Consider the following 24,497-nt stretch of genomic DNA (forward strand, 5'->3'; position numbering starts at 1 on the left):
TTTAGGCAAAAAACGACCTAAAAACAAACAGCAACTGAAAATGGCTGCAGTACAGGGTTTGGCAGAGCAGCACCAGAGAATATACCCAGCGTCTGGTGAGGTCAATGGGTTGCAGATTTTACATTTTACATTTACATTTTTGGCATTTAGCAGACGCCTTTTACCCAAAGTGACTTACAACAAACACATAAACAAAGCGAAGTGAATCATCTATCCATCAGTCATCGCAAGAAAAGTAATCTCTGCTCGGAACAGGGGCCATTGGCAGTCACGATCCGAGAAAGGAAGAGGGAAGACTTCAGGCAGATATTGCATGCAAAGGATTGTCAACCAAATACTAAACAGGAGTGTTTAATTTGGACGTTATATTAATCTGTCCTATTACTTTTGGTGCCCTGAAATAATGGGACTATGTATAATATAAAATAAAATAAAATATTTTTAAAATATGACTATGAATGGTAAAACCAACGTATAGATATAGCATAGAGCCAAAAAAATAAGAAAGAATGCTTCACATCCCCATTACTCATGCAGGGCACAGTACGTCAGATTACAACCTCAACCAGAAGGTCTCAACCCATCATTTAGTAACCACCGCGCTGCTTGAGAGAAACCTTGGTGCAAAGCCTCCTTCTCCTCCGTAGACTGTTGATGAGGAGATCTGTAGCGTAGCCTAAGGCCGGTGCACACCCTCCCCCGCAAGCTAAACAGTCTTGAATGATGAGTGTTTGTGTATCATCAGCATAACCGCAAAGAAGCTTCCCACATACTGCATGCATTATGAAAGCCACTGCATCAATTCTCTGAAAACACACACCTTAGTAATTTTGGTGGTGTATGATAGCGTTTGGCAACGTTTTACCTCCAAATGATCAGTTTGCTATTGTGCTCGGGAGCGTCTTGGTTGGCGGGGGCACTACCGCCGTGAACTAGGCTACTGAGATGTTCCTGATGTGTTATAGTATGAATGTCTGTCTTTAAATATGTGCGGTTCTGAATGTTAGACGTCCTCCATGTTTATGTTGTTTGTTTATTTGGTTGTCCTTACCCGTCTGTTGTGACCATATTTCATCATGTTTCCTCTCTGTTTTTAGAATCCGCACCCAGGGACGCCCTAAACCAGTGTAGTTTGGTGCATGTTTAAATAAAATTGACTATGACTATGGTAAATGGACTGCACATATATAGCGCCTTTTTTTGCTGCTCCAAAGCGCTTTACAACGGCCTCTCATTCACCCAATCACACACACATTCACACACCAATGGCGGCAAGCTGCCACGCTAGGCGCTGTGACTATGACTATGACCATGACATGTTGTGACTGAAGGTTAGTGAGTGGTAGTGGGTGGTAGGTGAGGGCTGTTAGTGGGAGGCTGGCTGTGGTCCCCTTGGTATCATGGTTGACAGGGTTGTTCTGGTGTCTTTGTTTGTGACTGAAGGTTGGTAGGTGGTCGTGGGTTTGTAGAAGAGATACTGCAGGCTGTTGGGTGGAGGCAGGCAGGCTGGCGTTGGTGTCGCAGGGGCTCCCTATGAGGGATGTCTGGCAGATGCTACCTGGCCCTCTCTGCCCTGTCTGATTCATAATTAATGGTGGGTAAGCAGCCCAGGCGCTCCCTCTCTACCCTCTCCTCTGACGCGGCTGCCAGACAGACAATGGCTTAACAGCCTTATTCGGTACAATAGTGCCAACAGAGAAGTGTCGAAGGAGGAAGACCCGGGTGTGTGATCAAGCTAACTGTGCTGATCTTCATCTCTCCCTCAGTACCGTTCCTGCTCCGACCCACTCCTCACAGACGTCCTCATTCCCAGACTAGTACTCCTCACAGGAGGCACCGAACCCAATTTAGTCCATTATCTACTTCTCTATTATCTACTTCAGTTGGATATTTTGAACTAAAAGCAACTTCCTTAATGAAACGAACCGTATGAATGAAGACAGAGATACATACACTGGACGTCAACTTTTTAAGAAAAATGCCTTTATTTTACAACTTTAAAAAGCAATTTTAAAGGGATGCTCCACCCAGAAAATATGTTCTTCTTCCTGGTTTGGCCGATCACCTTGGCTGTGCCGTCCACTTACTATGCAGAATAGAATGACTACAAAAACAAAACAATAACGCAGACAAAAGTCTTCAGAGAAGGGTTATGTTATTATGAGTTGGAGTTTGCAGTGAGTTGGAGTTGCAGTGTTGGAGTGTTGTCTGCACAGTGTTTCAGATAGATTTCCAGAATGTGGCCCATAATATGATTACTCTGTACATATGTAAGCACAATATGTAGCTAAAAAAACCTTCTGAGCTAATCAACGACAGCCAAGGTCAGGGCCAGACCAGGAAAAGCATGCTTTTTGGGTGGAGCATCCCTTTAAGCACAAAGATTTAATCTTCTTTTATATAAACACTTTTTTCCCTCTGCATAAAAAAAGGTTAGCATGTGCACATTGTGCTTAAATTGCAAAGTCTGTACAACCACTCTGGGTTCCCCCACCCCTCCAACGGCAGGGCCCCAGTAAAACATTTTATTGCATAAAGTCACATGTGGCTCGATCCGCACATGTCAATTTACAGGACAGTGGAAAAATAATCAAGTTGAAAGGAGAAAAAAAATAAAAAGAATCATACGATACCATCCATTACACAGTGAACAACAGTAGCAGCTTTCAAAAGGAAGGCGTTGCACATTGTCCAGAAAAAAACAGAATCAAGTTAAACAAACTGAACAGAAAGTAGATCAACTGATGACATTTATTACGGCGGTTGTGCTTCTGTGCTTTACTCTCAAGCAGAACAGCTGACCCTAAAGCAAATGCAAACAATAAGCTGGTAGAAAAATATGGAATAGGAAAAGTTTGCGGTTATGTATGAGCCTAGTTTCCCTTTGAAATATTACTGAACACTAAACGCTAGTTGTACAGTTGCACTCATCCCCTTATACAGCAGACTTTACACACCTTCTGTTCTCAATACTGTTCTTTACCCACTCTACTCTATAGAATCTACATTTCAAAATACAAATAACATTTGTCAAAAAGGCAGTTAATTTCCCTCAGTAACCTTAGAAGGAGGAAAGGCAGACAGATGCAGCCTTCCCGCGTGTCCTCGAGTGACAGCTCCAGCTCAAGATTGACGCAAACAAATGTCTCATGGAAAATAAAAAAACACAAAAACAATAACACCTCAAAACAAACCCCTACTTTTAAAGACTTTGGTATGAACAAAATGAAGCTCTCGAGACACAGTCCCTATTGGAAAACTGTTCCAATTTCCCTTTGAAGAACGTACTTCACTCTTAGTCCCGACAAAATGGCAAGTGTGAAATATGCATAGTATCAGAAAAGAATATGTCGTAGCTAGAAAACGATTAAACAAAATATTGAGAAAATCCTGATAAGAGGATCTAAATGCATGGCCATGTCCCTCCTCACCCATAGTAATGTGACTGAATGGAGTGAGAAATATCGTAACAGCCAATAACACGCCTCTATAGCAGGAAGTAAGAGGTCAGGGGTTGTAGCAGTGGATGCGGTCATACAGTACAGGTGGATTCAGAAGGATAAGACTCTGAATGTGACCGACCTACTGCACCGTAACGGTCAAATCATGGTAAACCATACATTTTCTCCGACTGTAGAAAAAAAAAAAAAAAAAATGTCGCTCCCACAAGACTCTCATTGTAGAACACAGTGAACAAAAACAACTTCAATAAGGACCTTTCATCATTTTTTGATCACATCGGCTCCAGGCAGGTGTCCGCCCGTGTATCGCAAAAAAACACGTCTATTATTCTTAAACCCACGTGGGTCTAACTGCACAAGTGCCTACTTTAGTCCAAATGAAAAGGGTAGGGAATTGGGATGCAGCGTTTTGTTTACCGGCGAGCAAACCGACACTGACTCATCCCTCCCAGGCAGCAACTGAGCTCTCAGGACTATTAACCGTCTAAATTAGAGGTGGCTCGACATCCCTCTTCACTGTCGTTCATGTGTCAATAGACCAGCCTACAGATTAACCAGGCTAAGCCCACGCATACAAGGGGGATGGGGAGAACAGCCCACTGGCTGTCATTAGCTAGCGGTGTTCGCTAGGCTCGTCTGTGCCAAGAATTACGACAGTACTGAACTATAAGAGCCCAGCAGTGATGTTGTTGGAAACTAAAGATGTTCCTTGACAACATAACACCCAATCTGCCCACTCATCCGCCCACACACCGCACGCACGCGCACACACACACACACACACACCGCACACACACACACACACACACACACACACACACACACACACACACACACACACACACACACACACACACACACACACACATGCACACACATGTAAACACACGCACACACATGTAAACACACACACACACACACACGCACACACACGTAAACACACACACATGTAAACACACACACACACACACATTAAAACACACACAAGTACACAGTACAATGCCAAGCGTGAAGGAGTTCCTGATATCACTCCACCTTAGAGAAAGATAATCATGAAATATATGGAAAATATGTGTATGATAAAGGCTAGGTAAACCATCTCTGCAGTAAAACACGAGGGGGTAAGCAGAGGACTCTTTTGAGTTCAGGAGGATGCTACCTCCGTCGTTCAGCTGTAACAGGCTCCAACCGCGGTTCCACAGCGCTCTGCTGCCCCTGAACAGAGGTGCCGTGTGTTGGTTCATCTCCAGGCTGAGGGAGGATGCGGAGGCGGTGTGCTTTATGAGACTGATGGGGAAGCTCTCTGGAGGGAAGGGGGGAGGGGCGGTGGGGCGGTGGGTTGGGTCCAGGAATGAGAAGATATACATTTTGCATGAATCGTGATGACGTGGTTTAATGTTTTTTAGGATTCGGGTGTGACAAGGTGATTCTAGATCTGTGCTACGAGGATGTCTTCTACCTCAGGACAGGGTGATAGCTGACGCTGGGCAGCCATCGGTAGTCAGGGATGGAGGCTCCTTGTCTGGGTTGTCAGGGACTACCGGATCTACTTTCATAGAGCAACAAGTGGACCTAACATTTGGTAAGTTCGAAACAACTCTTTATCGAGAGCGACGCAAATTAGGGAGTTTTTAGAGCGAAAACTGGTTCAGGGGGGAAACCTGATTCGAAATACATAACTTAGAAATGTTTATAAACATTTGATGAATCTTTTTTTTATTTTTTTATTTTTTTAAGTCTCTCCTCCAAATAATTTATATCATTTCTATCTATTATTTACAGCATGGGTTCTGTATGCTATTCAAAACACTGGAGTAAAGAAGTAAAAAAATACTTTTAGAAGAGAGACTTACAGTGTGGATGATGAAACAAGGCTATTCAATAAACCCACTCAAGATTTTTCACTCAAGAGGATTGCTCCTTAGCAATCCTGAATCGTTGAATTGTTAAGAGCCACATATTTGTCTTCCTCTCCTACACAAACATACTCCCTGAAGCTACGTTTCTACTTAATTACAACCGTTTGCTCTGGAAAGACCAGAGCTACAATTACTGTTGTAAAAATAAAACCTTACCCAAGACTGCAGAGCTCAGCGTACACTGAGACACTCTCCGGTCTGAACGCTTGAAAACTGCAATTCACTGAAAGCACCCTAAACCCCTCTATGCACAACCGCACACAGACACACACACGCACCATCCAAAAGGACCCCCACCACAACACAACCCAGTCTAACCCAACTCAGTCTAATCCAACCAAGTCTAATCCAACCCAGTCTAATCCAACCCAGTCTAACCCAACCCCCATCTCCAGTCTTCTCATCTCTGGACCGTTCCCTCCCGTTCCTACTTGTGCTCCCTTCCTTCCCCCACCTTCGTCCAGACGACACACACACACAAGTGTTTCGTTTATCGTCGTTTCGAATGCCCCCCCCCCCCCCCCCCCCTTTAGTTGTGCTTGGCGCGGCCCCCCTTCAAGTAGCTCTTCCACCTCTTCACCACGTCCCTGAAGATGGGCGCGTTGTCTATGGACCCCAGCAGCTGCAGCTGGTTGATGTGGGTGGTGTGGTAGTCCCAGCGCGCCAGGTTGGGCGCCGTGCCCAGCATGTAGTGGCGCAGGTCGTAGATGCTCCCCGAGCCTGTGTCGTACAGGGGCAGCATGGCCTTCAGGGACTCCATCCCCCGGCTGAACAGCTGCCCCGCGTCCCGGCCCAGCTTCTCGCCCGCCGTCTCCGCCAGGTCGTACAGGCCGATCAGGGAGTAGATGAAGCCATTGAGCACGAAGGAGCTCGGCGTGGTGGGGTACTCCTCGTACCAGTCGTACTTGTTCATGAACACGGCCTTGACGCCGTGCTGTTCCGACGGCAGCCTGTAGGGGCCGGTGGCGCGCAGCGCGGCGCCCAGGTAGGCCTGGTCCTTGGTGAGGAGGTAGGCCCGGACCAGCGTGGACATGGCCTGGCCCTGGGCCATGGCCGAGTACCAGCCGGGCTCCAGCGGGCGGAAGCCCTCGCCCAGCTTGCGGATGACCATGATGGGCCAGCCGCCCCGCTCGTCCTGGTTGCGCAGCAGCCAGTCGCTGGCCGCGAAGAAGGCGGCGGTGTGGGCCGTGGTGGAGATGGTGACGTTGTCGATGGAGCCGCGGCCGCGGAGGGTCAGCTTGACCACCCGCCTCGGCATGATCTGGAACACAGGAAGGAGGGAACTGAGATGAGCGATAAAACTACAGACATTTGTTGTGGATTTAATTGATTTGTTGTAGTTTTTATATCGGTTAATACTGAGAATTGAGGTCTTTCTGCATGCTGGGGAATCTGGCTCTGGAGGAAGGCCTTCCCTTCCTGTCAGAGATGGGCCAAGAACTGTGGCGCAGAAGGTTATGATTGGTCAAGCAAGAATAGTGACTTCATCAGGCAGGAAACTGCGATATAATGATTGCCCCTCTGACAGGAAGTGGCTTTTTGTCTGCTATTCTCTCTCTGCGCTCATGTGACTTTGCTTAATAAAACGCCTCTTTGGAGACAATTTACTTAAGCTCTTTGTGCTTTATAAGTTCTGCTCAATCAATCTACTAAGAATCAATTAAATCCACAACAGATTCTTAGCAGATTAATTATAAAAGTGCTTAAATTAAATAAATTATCTTTATTAATAAGGTTACAGGAGCTCAGAGAGAAAACAGGAGAGTCAAAAAGCCCCCCCCCTGTGAGGAGGGACACACATTATAGGTTGCCTCCCTTATGAGGTCACTACTCTCACTAATCATACACATCTGCGGCACAAACGATTGCGCAACTTATTGTGCAACAATTGTTATTGTATTGCAAGTTATTGTCACAGTCCACAGGAAGGAAAGGCAGGATGGACTCCATTATAGTAGCGTTATTATCCCGAACGTAGAGACGTCTAAATGGACACAAGCTCTATACTCGATATTCTCAACAACGTCTAGGACCTCAGATCTTTTAATCGACCGTACTCGACGCCGTGCTGCTCATATTCTCTCCAGCACCGTGGTTGTGAATCATTCCATTGTGTCAATAATAATGTATTAGTAAGCCCTGTTTGCACACTTATATGTAAGCCTCGGGCATAGTAAACACTAGCTGACAGTACAATGGGTTAGGAATGTAGAGACGTCTACATCACACACACACACACACGCACACACGCACACACGCACACACTCACACACTCACACACTCACACACTCACACACTCACACACTCACACACTCACACACCCACACACACACACACCCACCCACCCACCCACCCTCACACACACACACACACACACACACACACACACACACACAAACAGCACAAACAGCACAAAGCGCGAGGCAGACTGCGGCGCCACCTTGGTGGCCTTGACTGCCTTGGTGTTGGACAGGCCCACGCCCTTCCTCAGGTCCGTCAGCAGGTCCCTGGTGACCGTGGTCCAGGCTCCGCGCGGCCCGATCCCGTACGTGATGTCGCGGTCCTTGAAGGCGATGAGCTGGCTGGTGGTCACGTAGTGGATGACGAAGGGCGCGCCCTTCTCCGTGGTCTCCAGGACGACGGACACGCTGCCGTTGGAGGTGAAGCGGAGGTCGAAGGAGATGATGAAGTCCTTGGCGTTGCCCAGGGGGAGGGACACGCCGTCTGAGCTCTCTGGGGGGACGGGGGGGGGACAAAGACAATGAGACACACAGAGGTTATAGAACGAGTCACTCAAAGACCGGGCCGTGCCTCTCGCCCGGGTGACGAGAGGAAAAGGGAGGGGAGGAGAGGAGAGAGAGAGAGAGGAGAAAGGAAAGAATATGGACATGGAGTAGGAGAAGGGGAGGGGAGGGGAGGAGGGGGAGGGGGAGACGAAAGAGAGAGGAGAGGAGGGAGAGGAGAAGAGAAAAGGAGGCACTGCTTGGCAAAAAAATCCGAAGGACACACACACACACACACACACCCTTTATCTACCCTCCGGAGAGCTGCGGTCTGATATCTGCCACAGCCCCACTACAAGTGGCCCTCCTAGAATAGACAGTTTGACAACAACTGGGAAGTCTTAAATCCCTGGCTTTCATCACTCTAACATAAACCCCATTCAGAGCCTCTTGTGAAATAGAGTGCTGCGGAGTCTCAACTCATCCCCAACTGTTGGGGCTTGTCAGCTTCTTAAACCCCCCCCACCCCCTCCGTCCCTCCTCCAAGACTCAGTCCACACTGCATTACCAAAACACACTCAAGTCCATCCTTTAGCGGTCAAAAGGAGAGCTGGGTGGGAGAGGGGGAGAGAGAGAGAGGGGAAGAGAGAGAGAGAGAGAGAGAGAGAGAGAGAGAGAGAGAGAGAGAGAGAGAGAGAGAGAGAGAGAGAGAGAGAGAGAGACGTGATGGAAGGACAGCTTTCTGAATGTCCTCTTAGTCAGTTCCTGAAAGAGCAGTGGAAAAGTGAAAGTGAGCCAGTAGAGAGAGAGAGGGAGGGGAGGAGAGAGAAAGAGAGAGAGAGGGAGGGGAGGAGAGGAGAGAGAGAGAGGGAGGGGAGGAGAGAGACAGAGAGAGAGGGAGGGGAGGAGAGAGACAGAGAGAGAGAGGGAGGGGAGGAGAGGAGAGAGAGAGAGGGAGGGGAGGAGAGAGACAGAGAGAGAGGGAGGGGAGGAGAGAGACAGAGAGAGAGAGAGACAGTCAGTCTGCCAGGGCCTTGGTTGCTACGGCTCTTTAATGCACTCATAAATCCATTACTTAAGGCAATCCTGAGCGTAAGTGGATTTGTACTGTGGCCCTGTGATTACTCTGCCATCAATAAAGGATGGGCAGGGAATACAGACCAGATCCCATCTCCTCCTCCCCTCCTCTCTCTCTTCTCCTCTCCTCTTCTCCCCTCTCCTCCGCTCTCCTCTGCTCTCCTCTCCTCCCCTCCCCTCTTCTTTCCTCTCCTCCCCTCCCCTCTCCTCTCCTCTCCCCTCCTTTGCTCTCCAACACTCTCCTCTCCTCTCCTCTCCTCCGCTCCTCTTCTCTCCTCTCCACCGCTCCTCTTCTCTCCTTTCCCCTCTCCTCTCCTCCCCTCCCCTCTCCTCCCCTCTCCTCTCCCCTCCTCTGCTCTCCAACACTCTCCTCTCCTCTCCTCTCCTCTCCTCCTCTCCTCTGCTCTCCTCTCCAACACTCTCCTCTCCTCTCCTCCGCTCCTCTCCTCTCCTCTCCTCTGCTCTCCTCCTCTCCTCTCCTCTCCTCTGCTCTCCTCCTCTCCTCTCCTCTCCTCTCCTCCCCTCCCCTCCCCTCTCCTCCCTTCTCCCCTCCTCTGCTTATCACTCGGGCCGAGACAAGAGATGATGCTCGACAAGACTGACGTGTGCACGCACACACACACACACACACACACACACACACACACACACAGCCCCACAGCGCTAAGCTGGTGACAGCAATTACTGCATGGTTTCCCTACAGAGCTGGGCTGCTACAGTAGATCTAATAGGGATCGATGTGGCAGAGAGAGAAACTGCATTACTACATTATTATGGGTATCGGCGCCCAGAAACATGGCGCCCGCATGGTGATTGAAAATGGAGAGACATACGGGTAGTGGAGATGGTGGTAGTGACTGCATTTTTTAAAAGAAAATGATGCTTTTTTTTGTATTTTGCATCTAGTTGCATCCATCCATCTATGGATCTATATGGGAGAGTGGGGAGGGAATTTGTGTCTGTGGGGACATGGAGGGTTTTACATTGAGGAGGAGACATTGATGCTGGAGCCAGAGGACGGGGGGGGGGGGCATGGAGACCTGCTGTCTGGACCCAGAGAAGGAGGACAGAGACACAGAGGCCAGGGGGAGGCTGGAGGGGGAGGCTGGGGGAGGTAGACATCGGACAGGCTCATTGTAAATGCGTGACATGGGAATGAGAAATGGTGTCAAACACACGTGAGGGAAAAGAGAGAGAGAGTGAATAGAGGAGATTAGAGGGATGAGAAGGATGAAAGGAGAAGAAAGGGGTCAGCGAGAGAGAGAGAGAGAGAGAGAGAGAGAGTGAATGAAGAAAATGGAGGAAAAGAAAGAAAACACTGCACATAAAACCTCAGAGAGAAAGCTGAACGGAGGTGGAGAAGAGGAATACAATAGACCTTTATCACCTTCACGTGCTCTCCACACATCTCACACACACACACACGCGCACTCACACACTCACACTCACACCCACACTCACACACCCACACCCACACCCACACACCCACACACACACACACACACACCCACACACACCCCCACACCCACCCACCCACGTTTTCAGCATAAATGCATCTCGTCTCATTACCTGGGGCGCTGAACTGGCGTACGGAGGTGGCGCGGGCCTTGTCGTGGACCCGGGTGAGGCTGCAGCCCTTGGGGACGGTCCACGGTCCGCTGGACGGTCCACGGCTGTCCCTCTCCTCGGCCGTGTCGTACACCTCCACGTGGGGCGGCCGCTCCGTCAGGTTCTTGCTGTAGTGGCTCAGGCCGAACTGGGCGATCTGGATGGCGTAGAAGTAGCCCTGAGGACCCCACTGGGTAGACAGAGGGACACCTGGGGGAGGAAGGAGGGTTATTATAATTAGTCATTTGTTGCGTCTAATTATCTCTCGTCTCTGACTGGCGTCGCAGCCACACATTAGTAACCTCATTAACAGAAGTAATAAGGAAGGGAGATGGAGATAGGGAGAGGTCGTAACCTTTTGGAATTCCAATTACGGCTCTATTGCTTGTAGAATTCTTTTTTAGCAACGCGCAATTTCGTAAACATGAGACACAGTGATTTACACACGGGTGCACCCTGTTCACTCACAGCCTCTATGAAATGACAAAACAAGACATAAAAAAAAGACAACGCAGTTAAATACAGACATCGATAGCTCATATAAAACCACGATACTATAATCGAGAGAAACAATCAACACCCTAAATTGCCTGAGCGGCGCTAAAACAACCAACTGTAATGATCTTGGAACAGATTGTTCCAGCGGTGAGGTGCACCAGAACTAAAAGCGGGTTTTTACCTAATTCGTCGGAGACCCGAGGAACCACAAGAGTAAAACCGACTCTGAGAAACGAGTTAGGTAACTGATGTTCTTGAATTCCAGTAATGAGGTTACCGTAGTTAAGCTGGGAGTTGATGCAGTAGACTGAGCTTTACACACACAAAAAAGAGAGTAATTAAGAGATAACGAAGTCCAGCCAACATTTTGATAAAGTATGCAACAATGATCATTTTAATTATCACCTGTTTAAAGTGAAGCGCGCTATGGTGGATGGCATCCAAAGGTTTAAGAGTAGGCTGCTGCGTTTGATAGATGACATCACCATAATCACGCACTGGCATGAAGGTTGATTGCACATCAGCTTTCTGGCAAGATCTAATCCTATAAAAAGAAGCCCACCTTAAATCTTCGCTTTTTAATGAGCTCCTCCATTTATGTTTCTCTAAAGTCTTTGTCTAGCCCAACGCCCAGTTATTTAGAAGCAGGGACAGGCACGATAGGGGCACCGCCCAAAGTACATGTGCAGAAATCTGATAGGCCTACAGTTTTCTGTGATTTGGAAAATAACATATAACTTGGTTTTATACTTTGGGTTAAGTACCAATTTCAACCCAAAAAATACTTTCTGTGAGACAGTAAATGCAAACTGTACTAGGGCAGCAACTATCAATCATTTTGTTATTGATTCATCTGTAGACTATTTTTATCGATTAATCGTCTAAAAGATTCATAAAAAAAAACAAAAAACATCATGCATTTGAATGAAATTATATTAATATGTTTTCCAAATGCATTGAAGTGTGGGTAGTTGTAATGGCATCATTCAGTGGTCATACTTGATTTGACATTGAAAGTGTACCTGTTGATAATATGAGAGTTCATCATGACCCAATCATTTGATTAATGCCTGTAAATGCTGTGGAATGTGGATGCCAACAATACAGGGTGAGTACAATTATCTCTATGTCTTCATTTTATAAACTTGTTTTATTGTACTTTCAATATCAATCAATCAATCAAACGTTATTTATACAGCACAAGTCATGCATTGAATGCAACTCCAAGCGCTGAGATAAACAATAGTAAATAAACCGCAGCGCAATAAAACGAGAGGTAGGAGATAAAAAGATAGACATAGTAAAATAGAGTAATAAACCCAGGAATAAAAGGAACAACAACCCTAGCCTGTACCGTAGCTCAGGCAGAACCTGGTCAATAGCATAACACAACAATGTCATCAGCATACGAACTCAGGTTATAATTATTTACAGTTAATCCAATACCGTTAATGTCTTTCATTACTAAGATTACATTCTAAACCATCTTCCGGGTTGACAGTTGTTGTTAATAATAATAACAACAACAACAACAGATCTTCTAATGTCTGTTCTTGTTGAATTATCATTTGTCAGTTCGTCATTTGTTTGCATTAACAATGTATTGATGTTTGCATTCAACATGTAAGCACTGTATATCATGTTGACGACTGTGTGACTTACTACTGCCGCGCCAATAAAGACTGTTTACATACGGAACCAGAGACAGCTGGGCAAGGAGAGGACAGGGCAGGGAGAGGGAGAGAGTGTGAGAGATTGAGACAGAGATAAAATGGAGACAGAGTGTGATGGCCTGGAGGATATAGATAGAAACAGGGAGAGAGAGATATAAGTAGGGCAGAAAGAAGAGTGGAAATATCTCTCTGTAGACAGAGAGGGGGAGAGAGAGAGAGAGAGAGAGAGAGAGAGGGAGAGAGAGAGAGAGATAATGACGACGATGATGATGATGGTGGTGATGATGATGATGATGATGATGACAGAGAGAGAATGAAAGAGCAAGAGACAAAGTGAGGAAGACAAAGTAAGAGCGAGAGGCAGACTATTTTAGAAACAAAGACAGAAGCACACAGCCCCCCCCATCCCCCCATCCCCCCCCAGAAAGCCTTCGGCAATCACAAGTCACCAAGTAAGTAAGTGAGGAGACAGTGGTGCAGTGGTGAAATTCTAGCTAATCTATTTCCAACGGCTCCGGAGGCTAGGCTCCTCTCTCTCCTACCCAGAAATAGCTCAGGCCGGGCCTCGTCCTGAGGAGTCCACGGTAAAGAGAGTCCATCTAAAGAGCTGGAGACAGCGACGGCAGCACTACCCCCAAACCAGATATGAAAAGCATATTAGCGCCTAGCTAGCGGCTAAGAGCGGCTAGAGCTAGCCTATAAGGGTTTAGCCTGTGTTAAGACTCAGTGGCCACAGCAGTCTAAAGTCTCTCTCTCTCCTGGTGTCCTTTTTTGCTTTGTCTAAATTCTGCACAAACACCTGGCGGGCACACCAAAGTCGGCCAAGTCTACAAAACTTGAGTCTTCAACCTTCTACAACTGGGTCTTAATCCTGTTGAAGTGGGTCCTCACTCTGCCTACGGAAGTGTGTCTTGGCCCTGAGTCGAGCCCCGCACTCCAGAACCACAAGTTCTCTCTCTCTCTCTCTCTCTCTCTCTCTCTCTGGCCTTGTTTAGTACACCAGTGGGCCCACTTACACTAGGCCATGGATGAAGAGAGCCCAGGCTGGGATGTAATAAGAAGGTACTACATTTTACTCTAGAGAACGCGTCGCACCACTAGTGCAGTGCTAAGCACTGTGGTGGGGGGATAGCTACCCTCGACCCACTCCACCAGTTAAATGAAGGCTTTGGCACGACAGCGCCTGGCCTAGATTCTATTCACAGTTCCCCCCAGCACACACACACACACACACACACACACACACACACACACACACACACACACATACACACACACCCGCCATGATGGATAAGACTCTTCATCCTAAAAAGGATGAATAGCCTTATCCATCATGCAGGAAGTGTGTGTGTGTGTGTGTGTGTGTGTGTGTGTGTAAGCGAGAAAGACTGTGTGTGTGTGTGTGTGTGTGTGTGTGTGCGTGCTTGTGTGTGTTTGAAAATATGTATAAGCGAGAAAGACTGTATGCGTGTATGTGTGTATCTAAGCGAGAAAGACTGTGTGTGTGTGTGTGTGTGTGTGTGTGTGTGTGTGTAGTAGAGATCAGAGACAGTCAGTAGGGAGTTAGGCAGAAAGAGAGAGAGAGATGTTAACTTGAGGGGGTGTTATGCCGAGCAGATTAGTTCCCTCAACTAATGAGGGGCTCCTGCTATAACTCCATCTGATGGTTCATTATATCCAAGTTAGCACGTCTTAGCCTGATACCCGCTCCCGGATGAAAGTCTAAAAATGAAAACGTCTTTTCTGCTTTCCTCCCTTCCGATAATTGCCTAGGCTAGAAGCTAGGAGGAGAGCTATAGAAACTTGCACAACACGACTTTCAAAGTAGTATTATATTATTCGCGCTCCATACAATTCTTTTCTGTGATCTGAGGGCCTCTTGGACTCTTTTGAATCGGAAACTTTTAGAAATGAATGAATGCCACTTGACGCCTCAAACTCTGACCCCGTCCCTCGTGCCCGATTCCCTCTGTGGATGCGAAAGCAATACGTGTGTGTGTGTGTGTGTGTGTGTGTGTGTGTGCGTGTGTGTGTGTGTGTGCGTGGGTGTGTGTGTGTGCGTGTGAGTGTGCGTGTTGAGGAAGGACTGCAGCAGAGGCACCCAGATGAAAGCCTGCTCCATGGTTAATGCATATGCTCTGAGGGGCCTCTGCTAAATAACTTTTCCATGGATACCAGGGCACATCGGAAAGAAACGTTCCCAAGCCAATTCAACGTGTGAAACCCTCGGTCTCGCTCTAGCTGTGACTGTCTAATTAATGAAGAGCTCGTTTCACCTAAGAAGATGCAAGAACCTTGCCACGAGAGGTGTGTGTGTGTCTGTGCGTGTGTGTGTGTGTGTGTGTGTGTGTGGTGTGGGATGCTAAAAAGCTGGGGCCCTGGGCTTAATTAATGGACTAGTGGTGTGTGTGTGTGTGTGTGTGTGTGTGTGTGTGTGTGTGTGTGTGGTGTGAGATGCTAAAAAGCTGGGGTCCTGGGCTTGATTAATGGACTACTAGAGTGTGTGTGTGTGTGTGTGTGTGTGTGTGTGTGTGTGTGTGTGTGTGTGTGTGTGTGTGTGTGTGTACGTGTGTGTGTGGTGTGTGTGTGTGTGTGTGTGGTGTGTGTGTGCATGTGTGTGTGCGACTGTGCGCGCATGGTTTTATGTGCTTATGACCGTGTGTGACGGACAAGTCTGTAAGGAAAATGGGAGAGTGTGAAAGTGACTAGGCTCCCCCCCCCTCCCCCCTCAGCTCCAAACGGAGGAGGTACAAATGGATTCAGCCCACTTCTCCTGGCCGGCCTCCCTCCCACCCCGAGATCTGTCACAGTCTCTCCCTGTGGTGCAGGACAACTTGTGGATAAAAGTAGAAACACCTCCCCACCCAGCAGGCTCTGATAAAGGAAAAGGGCAGTTCGGACCAGGCCATAAATCAGGAGACACGCAGATATGAGAACAGAGAACAAGAAGTGAGAACAATCTGTTGAGGAGGCGACTTATATTAACTTTTTTTTCTTTCTTCTTCCTTCTTCCTTATTACGCCAACAAGTCTCCCTCTCTCGGATAATTGATTCTCCCTCGGAAAAAATAACTTAGCTTCACGTTTTAGTATTAGGTTTCTGTAAGATGGGAAGCTTCTAAGAAGGAGGGGGGGGAGGGGGGGTGGGGATGATTCGTAGTCGTACACACTTTTTGAAGCACTTTAAAGAAGCACTTTAGGACAAGCCATCTGGGTGAATGGTGTGTGAAGGAGCCCTAATGTGTCCATTTGGAAAACTCCAAAACTCTCCGTCTCGAGTGAACAGATCAAAAACTTGCCAGCCGACAACTCTATGACGAAGAAAAAAATCGCTACCGTCGATAACCATCAGTCGTGTAATGCTGCACAAGCAGTACAGTAAATGTATCGATCCGCCTCTCCATTCTGTGAGTTCATCACCGTTTATACGGCATCAAAAAAGAGCCAACTTCTACAACCTGGCCTTCGTGCCAAGTATCTACCCCTTTCATTCTGCTTAGGGATTCCAGGGAGGGAACAATGATAGGGCAACGGTCTCTAATGCACGTCCACTATCCCTCTGACTGACTGACTACCTTTCATTTAATTTAATTTAATTTTGCCATTTAGCAGACGCTTTTAATCCAAAGCGACTTACAATTACGAATTACAGGGACATTCCCCCTGGAGTAACTGAGGGCTAAGTGCCTTACTCAAGGGCACACTAGTAGTGGTGTGGCTTCAGGTGGGATTTGAACTCACAACCTTCCGATCACAACCTTCCGATCACAAGTCCAACTCACTATCCACTAGACCACCACTACCCCACACTACCTCATGTTCACTAGCCCTCTGACTGTCTGACTACCTCATGTCCCCTAGCCCTCTGATTGGCTACCTCATGTCCCCTAGCCCTCTGATTGGTTACCTCATGTCCCCTAGCCCTCTGATTGGCTACCTCATGAATGAATGAATGAATGGACTTTATTGTCATTGCTACAGTACAGGTACCAAACAACGAAATTTAGGAGGGGTGGCTCCCCTGGTGTTAGGAAAGGGAGAAAAAAAAAAAACTTTAAAAAAAAAAAATCACAAGAAGGGAAGGAGCTGGTTTACATAAATAAAGGCTATGTACACAATCCACTGTACTATACTGTACAGATAGACGACTAGGGTTGATCATATTGCACAGTAGTATTGTTTCACGTTATTTAAAGTGTCACAGTTTGCAGGCTTGAAATGTACATGTTTGTGCCTCAGCACTACACCTGATTTTTTCAGTCCAGCAGCTGCCATACAATCCGTCCAGACTGTCCAGGGCCCAGAACTTAGGTCTTTGCTGTGTTCAGGGCCTGGACGGCCCTGTGGTAGAAGCTGTTCTTCAGTCATGTCCCCTAGCCCTCTGATTGGCTACCTCATGTCCACTAGCCCTCTGACTGACTGACTACCTCATGTCCACTAGCCCTCTGACTGACTGACTACCTCATGTCCACTAGCCCTCTGATTGGCTACCTCATGTCCCCTAGCCCTGACTGACTGTCTGACTACCTCATGTCCCCTAGCCCTCTGATTGGTTACCTCATGTCCCCTAGCCCTCTGATTGGCTACCTCATGTTCACTACCCCTCTGACTGACTGACTGACTAACTACCTCATGTCCACTAGCCCTCTGACTGACTGACTACCTCATGTCCACTACCCCTCTGACTGACTGACTACCTCATGTCCACTACCCCTCTGACTAACTGACTACCTCATGTCCCCTAGCCCTCTGACTAACTGACTACCTCATGTTCACTAACCCTCTGACTGACTGACTGACTGACTGACTACCTCATGTTCACTAGCCTCCTAAATTTCGTTGTTTGGTACCTGTACTGTAGCAATGACAAATAAAGTCTATCTATCTATCTTCTGACTAACTGACTACCTCATGTTCACTACCCCTCTGACTAACTGACTACCTCATGTCCCCTACCCCTCTGACTAACTGACTACCTCATGTTCACTACCCCTCTGACTAACTGACTACCTCATGTCCCCTACCCCTCTGACTAACTGACTACCTCATGTTCACTAGCCCTCTGACTAACTGACTACCTCATGTTCACTAGCCCTCTGACTGACTGACGACCTCATGTTCACTAGCCCTCTGACTAACTGACTACCTCATGTTCACTATCCCTCTGACTGACTGACTACCTCATGTTCACTAGCCCTCTGACTGACTGACTACCTCATGTTCACTAGCCCTCTGACTGACTGACTACCTCATGTCCACTAGCCCTCTGATTGGCTACCTCATGTCCACTAGCCCTCTGACTAACTGACTACCTCATGTTCACTAGCCTTCTGACTGACTGACTACCTCATGTTCACTAGCCTTCTGACTGACTGACTACCTCATGTTCACTAGCCCTGACTGACTACCTCATGTCCACTGGCCCTGACTGACTGACTGACTGACTGACTAACTCCACAGAGGGATGCAAAACCCCACGTCAACAACAAGGGGACGTAGAATGATAATAAATATCTATTAGGCTTCTCAAGAGAGAGAGGGAGAGAGAGAGAGGGAGAGAAAGAGAGGAGAGAGCTTTTCAAATGGGCTATTGATTCCCGAGGACATAATGTTTAACAGGAGCCCTCGATAAGTAATGACTTTTATTAAGGAAGGACTCTCATTATCCAGAGCCTGTGTGAATAGCATCGCCTGGCACCAGCTGGCCTTCGCGAGCCGACGTCTCAATGGCCCTTTTCTTATGCGTGTACAAACAAATCACGTATGATTGTGTTTGTGTAAAAATAAAAAAAAGAATGTGCGGTAATTGCGTTTCGGGGGGCCGAAGTGTCAGATGATGCACGTCTAACAATACTCTGCAAATGAGATCCTGTCGCGTTGATCAGGCGTTAAATCACATCAGCCGCTGACAGAAGAACAAAGTCAAGGTTGTCATTACGCCCGTGTGCCATCGCCGATTTTGATTTTCTTCAAATTAAGGCGTGATCGTTTTCTCCTGATAAAAAAAAAAAAAAAAAAGAGTTTATTGATCAGGTTTGATTGTGTTAAAGATGGGACCGGGGGGGAGGGGAGGGGGGACGGGCATTAAGAGACACCGCTGACTCTTCCACATTCACACTGCAAAAAGAATTCAACAGGAAAAAATCACCCTGGTATTTTTTTTATACTGTGAAAATGTTTAATATCCAGGGAAATAGAGAGAGTTGGGTAATAATGACAACAACAGAGAGTTGGGTATAATAATAATAATAAGATAAAAACATGTAATTCCTACACAAACACCCAACAGTCCTCATGTGTTTCCAGACATAACAGGATTTCAACATCGTCTTTACACGGTCAGACTCTGACAAAGCTTTGGAAGGAGCATGTGATCAAATTAACCAGAGGAAGAGAAACGAGGAGAGAGAGAGAAAGAGAGTGAGAGTCAGAGAAAATAATAAGGATTAAACAAGCAGAGAGAAAGCGATGAAGGGGGGAAGGGGGGTGTAGATGTACTCTCCCCCCCCACACTTGGCAGCATCTCCGAGGCTTCCAGTAAAAGGAGAGGGAGAGAGAAAGAGAACAAGAGAACGAGAGCGAGAAGAACAAGAGACAGAGAAGAGAGAGAGAGAGAGAGAGAGAGAGAGGAGAAAGAGGAGGCATGCGCTGACAGATTAGGGAGGAGGGGGGAGAAAAAAAAGACCTGCTAGCTTGTTCAGCTCAGCTCGCTACGTTGTACTGTAGTCACCGCAGAACAGGAACCCAAGGCCCTCCTGGGGGAGAAGCTCTTGTTTAAACAGGGAAGATAAATGGAGGTAGACGGGCGGAGGGGAAGGACAGGGACCCAAATGTAGAGGGAGACGCTTGGTTACACACCAGCTCAGCCAGCAACCGCACTAAGGACAATGACAGGGGCTGGCCGTGTGTGTGTGTGTGTGTGTGTGTGTAGCTGTGTCTGACACGTCTGTGTGTGTGTGTGTGTGTGTGTGTCGCAAAGTCTACAAGAGTAGGGACACACGCACACACACACACACACACACACACAGACCACGAGGCCAACAAGACAAACACGCCGACCACGAGGCCAACTAGACAAACAAAATAATATCACACTTACGTCCTCTAACACCCACAGGAATGCGTACACACCCAGAGCACACACACACTCAGACGACCTCGCGTTCCTCCTTGTGAAACTCAAGCCCCGTCGTCCGTGGGTCTCAATAGGCACAAAAACGGTGGTCCCATTAACTTCGGAGGTCACCACAATCAAGTCTCGTAACGTGGCCCAATCAATTCCATTTTCATTTGCTTAATGCAAGCCAATCGACAGAGCCTTTATTCACCGGGGCCAGAGGTGGATTACTGCTCGGAAAAAAATCTTGCGGAGCTTAATGACTATGATGATGATGGCACCGGGTCTATTTGTATATGAGACAGGTCCTTCAGACTCCACAGACACAGACACGGACTCGCAGACACCCACAAAAACACACAAACACACCGACGCACGCACACACACACACAACGGCTAAGTGCTACCCTGACGTGACGTGCATAAGGACAGACGATGATGATGATCACCGGCTCCGAGCCTCTGGACCCGGTCCTGTTTTATTGGGGACATCACTGAAGGTGAGGACAGAGGACAGCGTCGGACTGCCTGCTGCATTCTGGACCGTTACTCACAAAGCACATCAGAAAAGATTGGATGTGGCACTTTCTCTACCCAGGCCACTCAAAAGGGCAAGATGAACCCTATTAACCATATGGACCTATCGCTAAGCCACGCCCCCCTTTGAAAACTCGGACAGACAAACAACGCTTCACTGACAGTGACTGACAGACCGACCGTGACTGAATGACATTCAATGACTTACAATGGCGGGAGTTGGCAAATTTCTGATTTCTGATTTACCGCAGCAAGTAATAGACATGTTTTTTAAAGATGACAAGAATATTTAGTCTAGAAGCTTTTCACCATCAGATATTAGCGAGTTGTTTGTCCGAGTTAGTGTAGTAGTGACTTTTGCTGTGGTATGATTGGACAATTTACATTTTGGGGCGTGGCTTAGCGATAGACTGTATAATCAATTGACCTATCTATTGAATCCTCTCAAAACTCTGGAAAAACACAAAACATGTTACGCTAAAATCCATAAAAAAAAAAAAGAAAGAAAGAACAATAACTCAAAAGACGGATTCCGATCTTACCCTCCACTCCGCTGATGCACTTGACGCGGTCGCGCACCTCCACGTTGTAGCCCTCGAAGGACATGAAGACGCCCTCGGGGTGGTAGGGCTCACGCTGCGCGTACACCTTGGAGTAGCTGTGCTGGAACTCGAAGCGGTCGTAGCCGTCGTACTGGACCACCTTCCCGTACACCTCAAAGTACTTCTCCAGCCAGGTGAACGGCAGGTACACGTCCCCGCCCTCCCGCCGCCCTTTGATGGTCACGTCGTCGTTGATGAGACAGTCCACCTCCTCGTACTTGACGCCCCCGCCGCCGCCCCCCACGACAGGCGGCGGCTCGGGGGGTTGCGGGGGTTGTTGTTGTTGGCTACTGATGCTGGCCTGATCGCCTCCCTTGGAGCTGGGGGGGGCCGGGGGGGCGCGAGGGAGGAAGCGGAGGGCGGTGTCGCTGGAGCATCGGTTCCACAGGAGGACGGTGATGAGGGTGAACAGGGCGCAGATGACTATCAGGGTCTTGTAGTTGACCCGGGCCGCCAGGCAACGCATGATGGAGACGCACCTGAGACAGAGGAAGAGAGAAGAGACACGGTCAACAACGGGTTAAATCATATACACTTGATACAGAAGAGACACAGTCAACAACAGGTTAAATCATATACACTTGATACAGAAGAGACAGTCAACAACAGGTTAAATCATATACACTTGATACAGAAGAAACAGTCAACAACAGGTTAAATCATATACTATACACCTGATACAGAAGAGACACTGTCAACAACAGGTTAAATCATATACACTCCAAATTGTCATGGCGCCCCTTGAAAAAACATGGAATCGTTGATCAATGGGATTAAAATATACACACACTCTTTTTTCCCAACCGGCTGACACTGCAATTGCACTACAATTAATGAGCCATGACATCAAAAGTAAGCTCAGGTTTACAGCGCCATCCACATTGACAGCAGGGAGTGGAGCTCACAGCCGCGCACAAAGATGCAACCAAATCCAAACACAAGCGTGTCAGGAACGAGATCCCTTGATACCAGAGAACAACAAGAGGTGGTAGAAACACACACTCAACAAACACACACTCAACAAACACACACTCAACAAACACACACTCAACAAACACACAGCGCCAGCTCAAGGTTGATGAGCATTGCAAATAATCAATCGCATCGCAAATAATCACACTTGGAGGAATCCAAGGAAGGTTAAACGTGTTGTTGGGCAGTGTTCCTAACGGGTTGTGTGTGTGTGTGTGTGTGTGTGTGTGTGTGTGTGTGTATGTGTGTGTATGTGTATCGCCTTTACTTGATGCTCCATAAGATGAAACGCACACAGTAATTTCACACTCACACTTACTAGTGTCTTGCACAGACAGCTCAAGTGTTGTACCTAATTGGCAGCCAGGTTAGAAGATAAAAACAACAGTCGTGTGAGGCAGTGTGTGTGTGTGTGTCGTGTGAGGCAGTGAAATGAGGCAATGAATGGAGGCTGTGGAACTGGAAAGCAGTTTGGGGTTTGACCCATATAGTATGTACTGTATCAACCAAACGGTTGGTTGTGGCTTAAGACCGGGCTGTGGTTGAACGGGATCAAAGAACTGGTTGTAGAATCATTAAAAAACAACAAAAGACCCATCAGGCCTAACAAGTCATGGGATTATCTCCACGGTTTCATCTATCGGGGGCGGTTAACAAGAACACGGGTCACACTCGAAGAACGTTTCAGAACTTCAGAGCACTACAGCGGAGTACACGAGTCTGACGGCCTCGGGCGCTGGCCTAGACCCACTCACGCTGCCCCCTGTGATGGTGGTGCCGATCCGTTCGGCCGACTAACAGCGGCCAATCAACCTCAACCCGCGCGCCTCCCGGCCCACATCATCGTCTGCGTTTCCCTGGCATTTCCATCAGCCTGGCAGAAATCAATAGGCAAACAGGGGCCTCCTCCTCCTCCTTTTGCTAATTACAGCTTTGGCTGCCTCAGATAAGGCGAGCGACCACGGAGACAGGGAGACTGGCCTCCCACGGTACGAGGAGGGGGAAGGAGAAATCGTTACTTCCAAGTTCGTCTCAGCAATAAGCCCCAGACCCAGTTAAAGGTCACAGCGATGAATGTGCATTAATTCCACAACGGGAGCCATAGTAGTGGTGGGGACTCAAATTACAGTGATTGTAGTCTCTCTGTCTCTCTCTCTGTAACAAAGTTATACACCAAGGACGAGGCATCTGGGAAAGGGCAAGCATGTTAGAGTTCTCAAAGTGCTCGCTAACAAGCAAATGTAGAAGGAGAGGGGGAGAGAGAGAGAGAGAGAGAGAGAGAGAGAGAGAGAGAGAGAGAGAGAGAGAGAGAGAGAGAGAGAGAGAGAGAGAGAGAGAGAGAGGAAAGAGAGAGGGAAAGAGAGAGAGAGAGAGAGAGAGAGAGAGAGAGACTGGTCTGACAGAGGTTATTCTTCATTATGCCAGTGCCAGAAACACTGCTAGAACCCAAAACACTCAAAATGAGTCTGGAAAAAAAACGAGTCACGTGTGAAATAAATGTACAATAAAGGAAAAAATAAACCTGGTGCAAATGCATGAGACAAATGATATATTTCTCCATAAAAAGAGTATTTTTCCACACCACCATGATTTCCCAAGTGCAATATCAAAAGTTACCTTCGTTTCAAGCCTATAGTTACAAACTATACCTCTAACCTAAAGTGTCGTCTTCGGGGGGAAAAAATACGCGTTTGGCAGAACACTGTCTCTGTGTCATAAAATATTGCCTTATACAAAAATGTATCATTGATATGCTTGGAGAAATGTCAGCATAGTGAAGAGATGAAGGATTGGGTTCCCGGGAACGGTGACAACGCAGGGGCATGCTGGGAGGAAGGGCCTGGGGGACCTGCGGGGTGGAAGATAAGCAGGGGCGTCTCGTCAGGAGCCTGACAAAAATAATTGGATCATTTTACGGTGGGTTTGCTGCCCGCAAAGCTCAGGCGGGGACACGGCTAAGAAGCTACGGCTAAACCACCACCGGACAGAGTCTGGTCTATCTCTGTCTAAACAGTCTAGACTCTAGAGTCTGGTTTATCTCTGTCTAAACAGTCTAGTCTGGTTTATCACTGTCTAAACAGTCTAGACTGGTTTATCACTGTCTAAACAGTCTAGAGTCTGGTTTATCTCTGCCTAGTCTAGTCTGGTTTATCACTGTCTAAACAGTCTAGACTGGTTTATCTCTGTCTAAACAGTCTAGACTGGTTTATCTCTGTCTAAACAGTCTAGTCTGGTTTATCTCTGCCTAAACAGTCTAGAGTCTGGTTTATCTCTGTCTAAACAGTCTAGAGTCTGGTTTATCTCTGTCTAA

The 24,497-nt window shown here is 47.5% G+C and overlaps 1 protein-coding gene across 1 annotated transcript; it reads right to left on the minus strand.

Annotated features, from left to right (window-relative positions):
* Nucleotides 1–5,909: 5,909 nt before the first annotated feature.
* glceb (glucuronic acid epimerase b) lies at nt 5,910–21,680 on the minus strand (the record flags this gene model as incomplete). Its single annotated transcript, XM_080532447.1, has 4 exons — nt 5,910–6,641; nt 7,821–8,113; nt 10,750–10,998; nt 21,155–21,680. The coding sequence occupies 4 exons, from the start codon at nt 21,678–21,680 to the stop codon at nt 5,910–5,912; spliced, it is 1,800 nt and encodes a 599-aa protein (XP_080388573.1).
* Between the last annotated feature and the right edge of the window lie 2,817 nt (nt 21,681–24,497).

This window comes from Nansenia antarctica (genome assembly GCF_963989245.1).
Source record: "Nansenia antarctica genome assembly, chromosome: 5".
Classification (NCBI taxonomy): Eukaryota; Metazoa; Chordata; class Actinopteri; order Argentiniformes; family Microstomatidae; genus Nansenia; species Nansenia antarctica.